We start from the raw sequence: 13,896 nt of genomic DNA, 5'->3' as shown, positions 1-13,896 counted from the left end.
TAATAGAAAAAACACAATTTTTGTATTAAAAAAGTAAGTAAATTAAAATATGTTTAATTTACAGTTACGGGCATTTTACACTAGACATGTTGATTAAGAACCAATTTTGGGGAATTTTTTATGATCTGTATCAAAACTGTAAAAATCTGTCACATTACTTTTTTTTTTAACAGTACACAGAACTGTTGCTCATTGGATGTTTTTTCTTTTTCTCTTACTCTCCGTAAACTGATGTGTGGGAAAGTCCCAGTAAATCAGAATTTTGCGAAATACTCATCTGATACCAAAACAAAGTCACTTAAATTACGTTTATTCCCCATTAGGATCCCAGTTTGAACTTCAATTAGTTGCCTTGAGATGCCTAAATGCACTGAGTTGTTGTCATGTGATCGGCTGATTAGATATTTGTGTTAAACAGTTGAGCAGGTGTACCTAATGAAGTTCCAGTGTTTTTATGTTTGATTCAGCCTAATGGCATAATGACTAAAGGCTATCATAATGATCATTACTTAACATTTACACCTGTGTTAAGCAGGGAAAAAAGGAGAAAACAAACTAAATTGTTTTTAAAGTATTTTTTTATTTAGGAAGTGAAACAAAATGCCCAGTGTTGTCTTTGTGCTTTACATGGTTTCAAACCGGCCATTTGAGGTCTCCAAAAAAAAAAACCTCAGAGGAAGAACTCAAAACAAAGCAGGAAGCTCCAAAGGAATTCATCATTCTCCCCTTCATCATTATCATCATCACTGCCAACATCATCATCATCATCATCACTCGTTACAGTTCTGTAGAAATAATCAGACTCCAAAGTCGCATCAGTGCTTATTTACAAGGCCTCTTGCTGCAAAATAGTTAGGTTTTTATTTACTCTAAAAAAGGTGTGGTGTAGATGCGTTCACAAATATATTAAGAAAAATGACACAACACATACTGAAAGTGTCATTTTTAACAGTATTTTGTGGTGTAGGACAACAGCCTGTGTTACATCAGCATATTTGTTGTCGTTTCTATCTTTGAATCATTGTAGTAGAAAAATGAGAAAGAGGTTATTTCTACATACAAGGCATCATCTACCTGAATCTAAACTCTTTCATTGTGCTACTATCTTTGAAAGAAAAGGTTTTAGGTTATAATTCATAAGAGGAAGTGCTTTTATAGAATAATAGGTAAACTAGCTTGTGGCTATAGTAGGCTACAGTAGTTCATAGTAGAATCTAAGTGTTCGGCGATGCACTCTGGTGCTGAAATATTGACCAAATGTCTCCTCCTCGTTCTCAACAAAAGTCTGAATCACATCGAGAACTGCCACGTTAAATTCACAACAGCCAGAGATGATGAAAAGAAAAACAACCTGAAATCAGGAAGAGCCTTTGAGTCTTCAAATGGAGTTTTGTGTTTTCATGTAAAGCCCTCGAGCAAAACTGATCTTCTGATTGGATAAAAAACAAAATACTGAGAAGAGAGCACAATAATTGTGACCAACTTATAGGAAGAAACTCTGGCTGTGTTCAAGGACTAGTGAGGATCAAAGAGAAGCCGGTTCAGCAGCACAGCTGTTGTTTCACATCTTAAACAATTCCAATATGCTACCAAGGCAGAAGAGTGGCCACAGTTTTAACTGTTCAGGGTTTGCGTTTCGTCCATGTTTCAGCACCAGAGGTCTACAGCAGTACCTTCTACTCTCTACGATATTTTAGAATAATAATACGAGGCAGGCAGTGCATAAACCATGTACAAAAAGACCCATCCCGACCCGACCCAGAGCCCTCTATCTAAAGGAGTAGAACCACCTGTGTGAACCCCTGGAAGCCCCAGCAGCTGCTAATACTCATACAGACACAACTGTCTATAAGATTATAATGATACCAATATAAAATTGTAACTAGGAGGCAACGTTTTCCACACTGCGTACCAAAGCAGCTGAGTTTGAAAAACAGACTCCCTGCTCACTCCAATTTGGTCTTTCTGACCGGCTGTCACAGCGGCGTCACAGTCCCTATAAATTTAGAGCTCTAAACCCAACCCGCCGTTATTTAACACTAACTTGGTTCGCTAACTCCCTGAAATGTCATTTCTCGTAACTACATAGAATAGTGGCATTTGAAAAAAGAAAAATCAAGATGTTACAAGCAGTTATGACTCACGTGTCTTCAAAAATATCATGCATTATTGCTCTATCGGATATCAACGAAATATTGCCCAAGACAGAAATTTGTTCGGTTTTGCCTGTTATCTAAGAGGTTTTGAAAAATATCCAAAAAAGATTCATAAAATTGGCATAGATTCCATTATTAGGCTATTATTTTTTTCCTCTCTTTTTTTTTGCATGCATTAGTTTAAATAATTAAAGTGGCTGACAAAAGTAAAAAGATATTCATCAATTAGAAAGTGTCAAATGCTTTGGCATATTTGTAACAAAGGCAAAAAAAACAAAGTAAAGTGCAAATCAATACAAATGTAAATGCATATGTAAATAAATACATAAATCATAAATAGACACATTTTTTTTTAAAAAAAAAAGATAAAAACCTCAAAGATGAATGCTGTGCTTCTTGATGCAACTAAACTATTATACAACACTGGAAAAAGGTTTGACCTTTTGAGGAAATCCAGGACATTTTTAATGTCTCAATCCCCATCCAACACTGACAAATTAAAAAATAATAATAATAATAATAACATCAGATTTAGGTTATAGCAAAACGGTTAAGGAATACCCTGGTGGCTCAGTGGGAGTTTTTAGCCATCTGATCCTGAACTGGAACTCATAACGGTCCACTGTTTGCGGTTAAGTAAGCGCATATCCCAACATTACTTAGAAGTAAAGAAAAGAGCTCTTTTGTCCACGGTTTTAAAAATACATCATTTCTCACCACACAGGTGTACTGCCTGCACTACCACATTGTGACAGGTGTGTCTTTTCTTCACAGTTCATTGTGGTAATGTCAGAAGCCACGTATACAGACACTGTATACTGCGGGTGTCCGGTTGTATAAATAAATATCATTACAAGTATCTTGTTTACTTGCACAGGAGAAACGCTGTGTGCTTTCCTTGTTTTGATGCTTTATCTTTGTAAGCTCAGTCCAAGGTCGGTCTCAGTAAAAGCAGGACACCACATGTATCCTTAGATTATGAAGGTCTGTTTTTAGAAACGCATAAAACTTGAAAGCTCATTGAATCTCACTGGAAGAAAACCGATGATGTGATTCATGCTTGGAGATTGGAGATGAGTTGTGCTTTAGTGTCATTTCCTCGTGGATTGGGAAAACAAAAAAAAAAACAGAATGCTGAGGGTAGATATGGACATAAATAGATCTAGGTATCTTCAAAAATGATGAGCTAGATGTGCTGTGCTTTATTTATCTTCACAGATATTTCAAAAAGCCTCAACGGGAAGTAACTTATCGACGCAGGTGACAGTCTAAATTAGGCATTGAAAACTTTTCACTCCACTCTCAGATGAGGGAAGATAAAACAAAGGAGAGATTGGAGGGTTCTTGATAGGAACGGATGCCTTCAATCTATTTTTGTCATATACCTCGAGATTCTTGCAGAGAAAACACTCCTGCCTTGTAACACTCAGATTCTGCTTTTTGGGGGAAAGAAATAAAAGTAGGGAATGAGGCCAGGAAAATTGCATGTAAACAAATTAAAACCACCCCAGTCATTCTCCCAGGGAGCTCAGAGGGGAGAACGCCCCCTTGAAGCACGCCGACTCATAGTGCTTGTTCAGGTAACTCTTGAGTGCAAACGTCTTGTTGCATCGTTTGCACTTATAGTGCTTGAAGGCTGAGTGTGTCTGCATGTGAGCACGCAGGTTAGACCGGTCAGCAAACGCTTTGCCACAGTGCGCACACCCAAACGGCTTCTCCCCTGTGTGCGAGCGCATGTGGCCCTGCAGCAGCCACGGCCGGCTGAACGCTTTGCCGCACACGTCGCACTTGTGCTTGAGGTCGTGGGTCAGGAGGTGCATAGCCATGGCTGGCATGGAGACGTACACTTTCCCACATGTGGGGCACTTCTTAGCCATCTTGCTGTCTATGCTCCTGTGCGTCTGCTTGTGCCGGCTCAGGTTGGAGGATGTGGCGTAGGTTTTACCACACTCACTGCAGGTGTGCCTCTGGGCAGTTCCCCTCAGGGTTCCCGTGGTTTTCCTTCGCGATCGTCCGTCCATGATGAAAAACGCATCCACGCTGTATCCTTCACTCACAGCTGTGTCGCCGTTGATGTATCCCCCTGCTGATGACGAAACCTCGGACCGGGGACTGTCAGGCTGGTCCGAATCGCCATGGATATCACCATTGATGCCAGAATATGTATTGTTGATGCGGCCATAGATGACCGATGAGTGGCTCGGGGAGGGTACTTTAGAGATGACTGATGAATCGCTTCCAACCACATCGTCGTACGGATTAGGACTCAGATAATCACTGACGTAGCCTGAAGAGACAAAAAAAGAGGTACGTCATCGGTAAATTAGAAACTGATTGGCTTGGAAATCTACACGAGTGACTGCTACAAAACTTAAACAGAGTCAAAAGGGATATTTGAGTGCTGGCAAACCTGTCTCTAACAAAAACCTAAAGGGGCAGTTCACCACAAAATTTAAATTAAGCTTTTTCTGCACTTTAGTGTTGCTTATCCACACAAATGGCTTGAGTGTGAGTTTTCCAGTTTGAGACACTGACTGTAAAACCGTCTGCTTCCTCTTGGACAACATCATACTGTTTTCATTGTCTTGGAGCAACTATGACCACATAATTTCCTTTGGGATTAATAAAGTATTCTGATTCTGATGATGATTAATGATTCTTTCCAGAACCTGACTCGTCAAAACACTAACAAACATTGCACTACATAGGAACTGTTTTCCTCCTTCTACTGTTTTAATCCATGAACCAAAAGAAGCAGCCAGCTAACATTTCTTCTTTTATTCTAGAATGACACATCTGAGATTGGTAAAAAGGAAAATAGTTCTCTTTTTTGAGTAACTAGAAAATATTTTCTCATACAAAACTTTTTCCCAAACGTATGACTGAGTATTATGTTGCTTCAAATGTTAATCATTCTGCACCTTTTAGGTCAAAAGTGCAGAACACAAAAACTGAAGAGATTAATATTAAGTGCCAAGTTCGTCCAACTATCCACCATGTTGTTGCAATTAGTTATAAAAAGAAAGCACCTGAGTGCTAGAAATACAAGATATGGATCTAGTATCTATTATAGCACTCGTTACTATACTGCTCAAGACCCTGAGGGCTCTGTAGAACCTATCACTACTAAGAAAATTGTTTTTTTTTAAACTTGTATTGTATAACGGCAGGCCTCAATCACACTCGTTCATCAAAGTTCATTCATTATTAACATTTTGTCTCCAGACTACATTACATTACTGATCACACCCTGGCATCTCTGGTTTCTGAATATCAATCATACCACAATAAGGATCACATGAACCACATTCGCCATGTGTTCTGCATTCCCATTAAGCCTAGTATCCATAAAAGACCAAAAGGTTTCCGAGTCGATTCGAAAGAAATACCTTCACATCGGTTTTTGGAGGTGATGCAAAGCAAATGAAGGGAAAGAGAAGGAGACAGTTGTGGTATTCATAGTGGCAGTAAAATGCTTCTCAGTCCTTACAAGCAAGGAGGAGACACTTTCCCCTCAGTGGGAAATCTTTATTTTTCATTGGAGAGCTCAGTGAGCACACTTGCTCCTCATCAGCTGCACCTTTTCTGACAGGTCTGAAGCTGCACACAGTCACACCTCAGGGCTGTCAAAACCTCAACTGCTGTACAAAGAGCATCTCTATTACAGCAGCTGGGTGGGGGTGAGGGGGAGGGGGGGATGGGGTCCAGTGCATTACTCAGTGGGCGCAGTGACACTGACAGTCTCCGTCTTGAGGAAAAACGTGAAGTACACTTCACCGAGACTCACAAATTCCAAAGCAACCTGCATATTTGTGCAGAACCCCTGACAAATCTGGTGAATTATTTGATGCCGCGTTATGATGCCAGCTGCTTCATTATTTCTATTATTGGCACTCAACAGGCTAAACTGTAACAGACACAAGGAGAGACTGGTAGCTAATAACCCATGGCCGCAACTCCTGTGGATTTATGCCGATCAATAGCTCTCCATTTCAATTAGCACTCTGTGAGCATTAAGACACAGACAGCAGAGGAGATACTATTGCTGGTAATATAATTTCATGATGCAGTTCTGAGAAAGGCTCAGATGTTGGTCGATAATGTGATGAGAACAACAGACAGAGGGTAGAAGGGTAGAGAAAGGGGAGTCATATTAAGGTGAGGGAGAGAGGGAGGAAGAAAGAAAAACCTAGCAGGGAGAAAGTAATGCTACGTTAAATGTGGTGATGGTGGTTGGGTGGTTTGGCAGTCCTGTACACAGCGCTCATGCTAATTTAACATTTTCGAATTTAATTAAGACCAAGTAATAGAGAGAAAAAATAGAGGGAAAGCAAGAGAGGGGGAGAAGAGGTGTGGAGTGGAGAGAGAAAATCATGAATCATAAATATTCAATCATTGCACTCTGGAAGGAAGTACTGTGTTTGTGTGTGTGCCCATGTGTGTGTGTGTGTGCCTTGTTTTATAGAGCATGAGTAAAGTTTTGAAACATGACCAAGTGCTCAGTTTGGACCCTTATAACCAGGTATGTTGACTAAGAGCAGCTGGAGTCTTGGAGATGTTGTAGAGAGTCATAATCACTCAAACTGACAGTTTGCAGTCCTGCTACAGTCCTGGACTATAGTGGCTACTCAGCAGCTGCACTGGAGGTGGTATAGCCTTGCAAGCTGCTGCAGATAAACCACCTACATCTGCTTCCCTCCCTTCTCTAACCTTGCCCTGACTCACCAGTGGCACATGCCACACCGGTGGGCATGGAGCCACTGCAGGTGGGGAAAAGTGCAATATGTGAAACTAAAGTAAATTAAGGTCCACTATAGTCAAAAGAAGATTGATATCTCCATCTGTAGTAATTTATATTTGGCAGCACAGCTCTGTTCTGGGACCTCACCGCACTTCCATGTGCAAATATGGAAAGATGGCGGTGAGGATAGCAGCAGCAAGACAGCAGCATACAGAACAGAGCAAGTGTCAGTGACAAAAGATGTGATAAACATTAAATTAGACGGTGGGTTTCAAAGTGGCTTGCAGTGGTGCCACAACTGAGGTCTAAATTATCATCGGCAAGGGGCCTTGACGACGACGTTCTCCCAAGTGTTGGCAATCAGGGAACAAAGTAAATAATCAATATAACTGATGCGCATCAGAAACACTTTAGATATTTTTCCAAAAGGTCAGTTTTGCCTTGGACTTGGGATCCTTGCTGATAATGACTTAGACCTCAGAGGGTTAAATAACGACCTATGTGGGATAACTAGCTGGATGTGTAGTAGGGCAGAGTTTCGTCATCAGTTAATGTGTGCTGGCACTGAGATCAGCTGATCTGCCGGGACTGACTTCACAGCCTGCTAAGTTTTGTTGCTATCCTGCTGACCTTTATTCCACAAAAATTTACACTTTCAGTTCTTAATGATTGCTTTAAGAACGGTTTGTGGGGTTTTTACACAGACTTCTTCTTCTGATAGGGGCTGTGGCAGAAGAAGTTTGAGAAGCGCTGCTCTGATCAACGTTGCGTTAGCAAAGATGGCACCAAATTCCAAACTCTTACTGCACGAAATGCTGTCTAAGATTTAGCGAAAAATGATGATACCGTCAGATTTTCTGAAACAGCATACTAATATGTGGCCGTGACCTGCTGGATAAGCAAGACATGGAAAGCCAATTTAGAGTCTATGATGAAAAGGGTTCATCTTTCTGGGGACAAAAAGATGGTGTTCAGTAACTGTTATCTCAATGCATCGTATAACTAATTATTTCTTGGCCACCACAGAGGGTAAATTGTCCTGCTGGTGATGTAGGGAACTATATGATCTATGACTAATTAGCAGAAATCTTTGGTCCTGCGTCCAAGGAAAGAAAGTTAGGGAGGGAGACAGACTGAAAAAGAAGTCTTTTCAAATGAGCAAAATAACCCTATCCATTATCTACATTATCTTTGACTATTCTGTGTGTACCATATAACCTCTCCTTCACCTGTACTAACAGCCAGACTGAGCCGTGCATATGTGACTGACAGGCAGAAACAAAAACAAGCTCGCTGTCTGGTTTTAGGATACTTTTTTCTCACACAGAACCTTTTTGCACGATCCCTGCCAATTAAACATGACCATTCCCTTTCATCCTTTTTCATTTAAAGCGCTCTGACTGTGACTGTTGCTGTTGCTGCTCATCTCGGCATCAGTGTACTGTCTCTATTTGTTTTTTTGTCTCTCTCTGTCTGAGTATCTGTCTCGTTGTGTCAACTCCGTATTCATTTCAAAGTACTTTAGCAGCATTAGAGCTGATAGCTGTTCTAAATGCTTATTAAAGATTAAATACTCTGCCAAACTAGAGCCATCCCACTTTCATGTGTCTTTGAAATACCGAGAATTAGGAATGGAAAGAAAAAGAAATGGAGAGAGAGAAAGGCTGCAAGCTACAATTTAATTTTTGATCCAAACCAGCAGTAACTGACGCACACTTGTGTGCTTTGGACACTTGTAGGTCACCGACTGCTTCCTGTCTGTGTGTGTGTGTATGTGTGTGGGTAATGCTGTGCACTCAGCTGTGCAAGCTGCCTGGGAAATGTGCCGAGTTGACAGAAACAGCAGAGTGTGTGTGTGTGTGTGTGTGTGTGTGTGTGTGTGTGTGTGTGTGTGTGTGTGTGTGTGTGTGTGTGTGTGTGCAACAAGCTGCATTTGCTTCAGTCAAACTGTTGTTATATTTATAACAAGGGATAGCTTCCCTAGTCTTTACATGCTTGCCACAGTGCTACTGCTGCTGCCTCTGCTGCATGTTTCTGGTTTCAGATCAGTCATCAGAACGCTTGGGATCTCTTCATCTTACATTTGACCTTGGCACAATGTGAAAACCAGCAGGCTGCACTAACTCCATTACACGCTTGTCCCCGTGCAGTGACGGTGAATTTCTTTTTTAGCTCTTTAAAGCTGTAGTCATTCTTTTTTGGCCACCAGAGGGCAGAATCAAGCAGACACACAACCCAGGCAAATTATTGACCTATAAGGGTGTTATGTGTTTTTCTAGCAAAATCTGCCGCTTTATTTGCTTGACATTACTGGATGCTGAACAATGACTCTCAAAACATAAATCAAAACAATAAGCTAAAGGGGGCCAAAGGGGGATAAATGAAGCAAAAAACACATAGCTATTTTTCTCTGGGGATTTGTGACCCATTTACATAGCATATAGTAATTTTATCCAGTATTGTATCTTTAATGTCAAGGGCATATTGACATAGATAAACGCTCCCCTCTCTGTTAAAGTGCATATGGCATGTTTTCTGTGGTTTTGCTTCCCAGATTATCAGAACAAAGCAAATGCATGACTTCTGAGTAGAAATGCTAGGTAAGTATTCCTTTTGTAAAAGATTTCCACACTTTTCCACTGAATATTTGACCCAAATACTGCCCTTCTCATTGACTCTGTATCGTATTTTCCCCGTGTACCCCAGATTATACAGTGCGTGGGAACCATTGGCAGCCAGTGTAGCTGGGCATGATTGCAGAAATCTTTGAAAGTGACTCACAGGTGCTGGAGAGAAGGCTGATTTGAATAATATAATTGGCAACAGAACAACGGTGTATCCCAATGTATGTGTGCTGCTGACATAATGCATTAACATAATCATTTAGCATGGTTTTCTGCAATGATCCTGCGCTCTCTGGCTCCCTGTTGCTTCCGCCACAGTCTTTGTATGCTCCTTCGGGAAAAATGTATTTTTCTGCCTAACATGTTAATGCCAGCAACTGTTGGATGTGTGTGTTTTAATGCTTTGTGTAAGAGTAAAGGCAGGGGGAGATGCGAAATCCTACAGGTACATTTAAAAACTATAACAGGTTGTAGATTGAGTGCAAAGCAAACCTGAAATTCAATTAAGCATTCTCTCCTGTTTTCTTTAAATTATCTTTTATTCCAGATGTGACTTCCTTTCCTTGAGCATTAAAAACCATAAATAATACAGAGTAATTCAGCCTCATGAAGTGCCTATATAAAAAGCTCTTAACCTCCGACCTGACTGCAGTCAGATCCAATGTGCATCGCACACTTACTCCCTTATATTACCTATTTTGTATTAGTATTACACCGTCTCTTTTATTGCCCCAAGTCTCAAGAGGTTCTTATCAGACTGAGAGTGTAGGTTTCCTCTCATTTGTTTCTCTACATAAGACTATTTCATGGAACCAGAGCATTTCACCGAGTATAATTACAGTGTTGGAAATGGTATATTTTGGGGGGGCTATGACCGAAGTTTGACCCTGTAATTCCCTTCTCCTCTTCCTTCTGAAACAGTCATGACTAATGCTTTAAATCTGAGGGTGAAAACATTCTCAGAGGGATGCATGGCAGGCTTTAAATGGGTGCCTGTCTCCGCGCGCGTGTGTGTGTGTGTGTGCGCTCGGGTGTGTTTGTGTGTGTAGGTGTGTGACTAACCTTTGTCATGATGATGAAATCGCAGACTGAGCTCTTCTCTTCGGCTGTGACCATACGAGCTCTCCAGCTCGGCAGCCGAATAGTCGTCCAGCTTGACTTTCTTCACTAAGAACGACCGAGGCATGATGGCTCCTACACTTGCACGACAAACACACGCTTTTCTATCCCACTTCAGTCTAAACTCACAACCTGTGAAGCCCCGATCAGCTGATTTTTATTTTAACCGTGTTATTTTATTTATTTGTTTTAATTCAGCCACTAAAGCTACGCTTGCTCCCTTCCGTCAAACAGCTTGGAAAAGTGGAGACATGGCTTTTAAAGATCAAAGAAACCGAGCTCTCCTCGTGTGCTTCTGCATGTTTACCACACATAATATTAATGTATTATTATTATTTATTTTGCGGTGGTTTGTCAAATACAGGCTATGTCTGCAAGTAATAGCCGGATCTCATGGAGAAAGCGGTCTGTTTTCATCCCGTTAACTTGCCACTGGAAGACCTGTGGAGTCCTAAAGGCTCAAAAATAAAAGAATATAAGTCAGTTTCTGTATGGCTGCTCCGTTAAAAACGTCCCTCGTGCCGTGCCGTGCTTAAATCCGTTGCTTCTAAAAGAAAGATTATGGTCTCTTTCTAATAAACCGCTGGTCTTCAGCACTCGGACAGCTCCCAACAAACACTTCCTAACGTCCAGGCTCGTGCTTTCAGCACCGGACAGCTCTTCCCGTCGCGAGACTCTTCCCCCCCACCTTTTTTTTTTTTTTTGACACCGCGTGCCACAGCCAAACCGCTATTGCCCCTTCAGCTCCAGAGGGAAAGGAGAGGAACAGAAAGGCGAAACGAGTAGTTTTAAGGGGTCTGTCTGCTCAAAAGTGGCAATCCAAACACAGGTGAGTCAACGACTTGACGATTTTTTACCAAAAAAACCCCAAACAAATAAACAAACATTTGGGTGCCGCTCAAAGAAGCGGGAAGGAGTATGGCAGCAGAGTTGCAGCGCTTGGTTAAAGGTCGGGACAGTTTAGTCCAAGAAACCTCTCGAGACCTTCGCAGGACTCCAAACCCCAGCTCGAATATCACAAACTCGGCCAAAACGTCATCACAGTTCATTTAAAATAAATAAATAAAAAATAAAATATTGCTCAAATTTGTTTTAAAAACTGCGGCTGGAAGACCAGAACAGCTCTTCTCCGGTCGCTAACTCTTCGTTTCACTCTCTCCCCTCTCGCTCTCCTCCTCTCTCTCTCTCTCGCTCTCTCTCTCTCTCTCTCTCTCTTTTCTCTCCACTCCTCGCGCGTCCGGAGCTGCGGCTCTCTGTAGTGCACGGGATCAGCTGTTGCGGCTTTATAGGGCGCGAGAAGGATGGGCTAGGGGCGGGGGGGGGGGGGGGGTGCTGGAGCTAAATTTTATTCATCAGGAGAAGAAAAAGAAAAAAAAAGAGCATCTTCTCTTGTTGGACCAACAGCAGCGGTGCTCTGTGATAGCCGGGGAGGGTTTTATTTCGATAGTTTCTTGTGCTTGCCCGCTCTCACACTCTGATTATGACAGTGAAATATGTTTGGATGGATGCACGGATGGGTGGATTAGTCCATAAACTGGAAATCAAAGATTGCATCTACGTAGACAGGAAAGTGCTTAGAAATCTGATTTTTCTTTTTCAATCTGTTACACTGTGTTGTTTCTATAGATAATCTTTTGCTTTTGCATGTTAAGCTCATGACGTATAAAAATGTTATGTTATAAAAAGTTCAGTAACTGTTGCTTTAAGGGGAAACCTTTTGTGCCCGCCTGATTTGTAGTCTTTCCTAGGGACCGAAAACCATCAAACCAACTGCTCAACGCCAACTTCTAATGTAGCCCCGCACACAGGTCAACGCTTTTACGCTGCGATCAACCAATCAAGCTCCTCTTATGCAAATCAGCGCTCCTCTTGACCAATCAGATCCTAGGCGCATAAATCCATAGTCAGCATTAGCCAATGAGTTTGGTTAATGCAGCTGAGGTGAAGGTGTTTTTACTGAATGGTCTTTCAGAGAGACAGAGAAATAGACGGAGACCCCCTTTTTTTAATATCATGTAAACAGACTTTTCCCTCCAGCTACCAGGCAGCAACAGACTTGCATATATACACATTGTCATGCAAAGCCCTTCCCCATTCATACACACGCAGGCAGGCTGGCAGGAGAGATGATGGTGTATGATGTAATTCAGTGACGTGAGCATTTATGTAAGTTCTCTTTGGTGAGGTCCTTGGAGTTAACCTATTTTTAAAGTTCATTGATAAATCTTTAAAGGAGACAGAGAGGGTATGTCCTGTGGGTGTGAAAGAGCGTGTCTATTTTAAAACACAGTACAGTATGTGTAAATATGTGTGGATCAAAGTGCAGCAGCATATTCATCGGTGGCCTCAGGATTTATGCATTGCATAAAAGAGGTTTCTTGTTCATATTTAAGATTTTACAACATTAAATACAAAGAGTAATAGCATGTGTCTGACTATGTAATCTGAGGCTCTGAAAGTATGAAGAATTTCTTAAATAAATCACATTTTTAGTAAAAAACTAACCTATTGATGTTGCACTGAATCAAGTGAGACTCATCACCCATCTTCTTGTGCAGCTCTCAGCCTCTTTTAGTTTCCATCTCATTGTTTTATTGTATTCTGTCCCCCCCCCCCCCACACACACACACACTGTATGTACAAACTGTCTTACATGAAGCATTTCCAGCAGTCACTCTGTGACAAGCCCTTTGTTTGTTTCAGCAAATGCTCCTAAAATGATGCATATTTATCCTCAAGTGACAAAGCCCTCTAGCAGCCATAGAAATGATGACCTGTCATTTGTGCAAAAATGTGTAAATCAGCTAACAATGTAATACAGCAGTATAGAGCCTGCACAGAGAGGAGGTTGGGTGGATGGATGGGTTAATAAAACACGAGAGACTGCTGCTGCTCACTTTCAGTTTAAACAAACAACTTCTCAGACCTCAAAATTGAGGATTGAGAAAACATTTTATAATATGACATTTTCTCATCAATCTCTTCTAGGTACATTGATGAGAAAACTTCAGAACTTGCCAGAGCGCTTTCTCATGACTCCAACAATACGCCTGGCAAGTCTGAAGTATAGCAGTAGCTTCCTTAATTTATCAGTGAGTAAAGTTATATTCTTCAAAATCAGTTTAAATAAATTGGGTGGGCTGTACTACTCACCAGTATAATTTTAAACTTCTTCAATATTATATTCGTTTTGGAACACTGGGTAAAATATAAGGGCAAAATGCAAACATTTGCAATTATAATAAATTCATATTTT

The 13,896-nt window shown here is 41.1% G+C and overlaps 1 protein-coding gene across 1 annotated transcript; it reads right to left on the bottom strand.

Annotated features, from left to right (window-relative positions):
* Positions 1-560: 560 nt before the first annotated feature.
* Positions 561-11,880, bottom strand: LOC135932959 (transcriptional repressor scratch 1-like). Its single transcript, XM_065470746.1, has 2 exons — positions 10,584-11,880; positions 561-4,443 (listed from the first exon to the last, which is right to left on the bottom strand). The coding sequence occupies exons 1-2, from the start codon at positions 10,705-10,707 to the stop codon at positions 3,668-3,670; spliced, it is 900 nt and encodes a 299-aa protein (XP_065326818.1). The 5' UTR covers positions 10,708-11,880; the 3' UTR covers positions 561-3,667.
* Positions 11,881-13,896: the final 2,016 nt, after the last annotated feature.

Source organism: Pelmatolapia mariae, linkage group LG22 (genome assembly GCF_036321145.2).
Source record: "Pelmatolapia mariae isolate MD_Pm_ZW linkage group LG22, Pm_UMD_F_2, whole genome shotgun sequence".
Taxonomy (NCBI): Eukaryota; Metazoa; Chordata; class Actinopteri; order Cichliformes; family Cichlidae; genus Pelmatolapia; species Pelmatolapia mariae.
The sequence above is the reverse complement of the archived record's forward strand: the minus strand, read 5'-3'. Positions and strand labels throughout refer to the sequence as shown.

Bases quoted from the DNA above. Each gene is read 5' to 3' on its own strand.
- LOC135932959 (XM_065470746.1), bottom strand. From the start codon at position 10,707: ATGCCTCGGTCGTTCTTAGTGAAGAAAGTCAAGCTGGACGACTATTCG. The intron at 4,444-10,583 runs GTTAGTCACACA...TTGTCTCTTCAG, and splicing joins ATTTCATCATCATGACAAAG to GCTACGTCAGTGATTATCTG.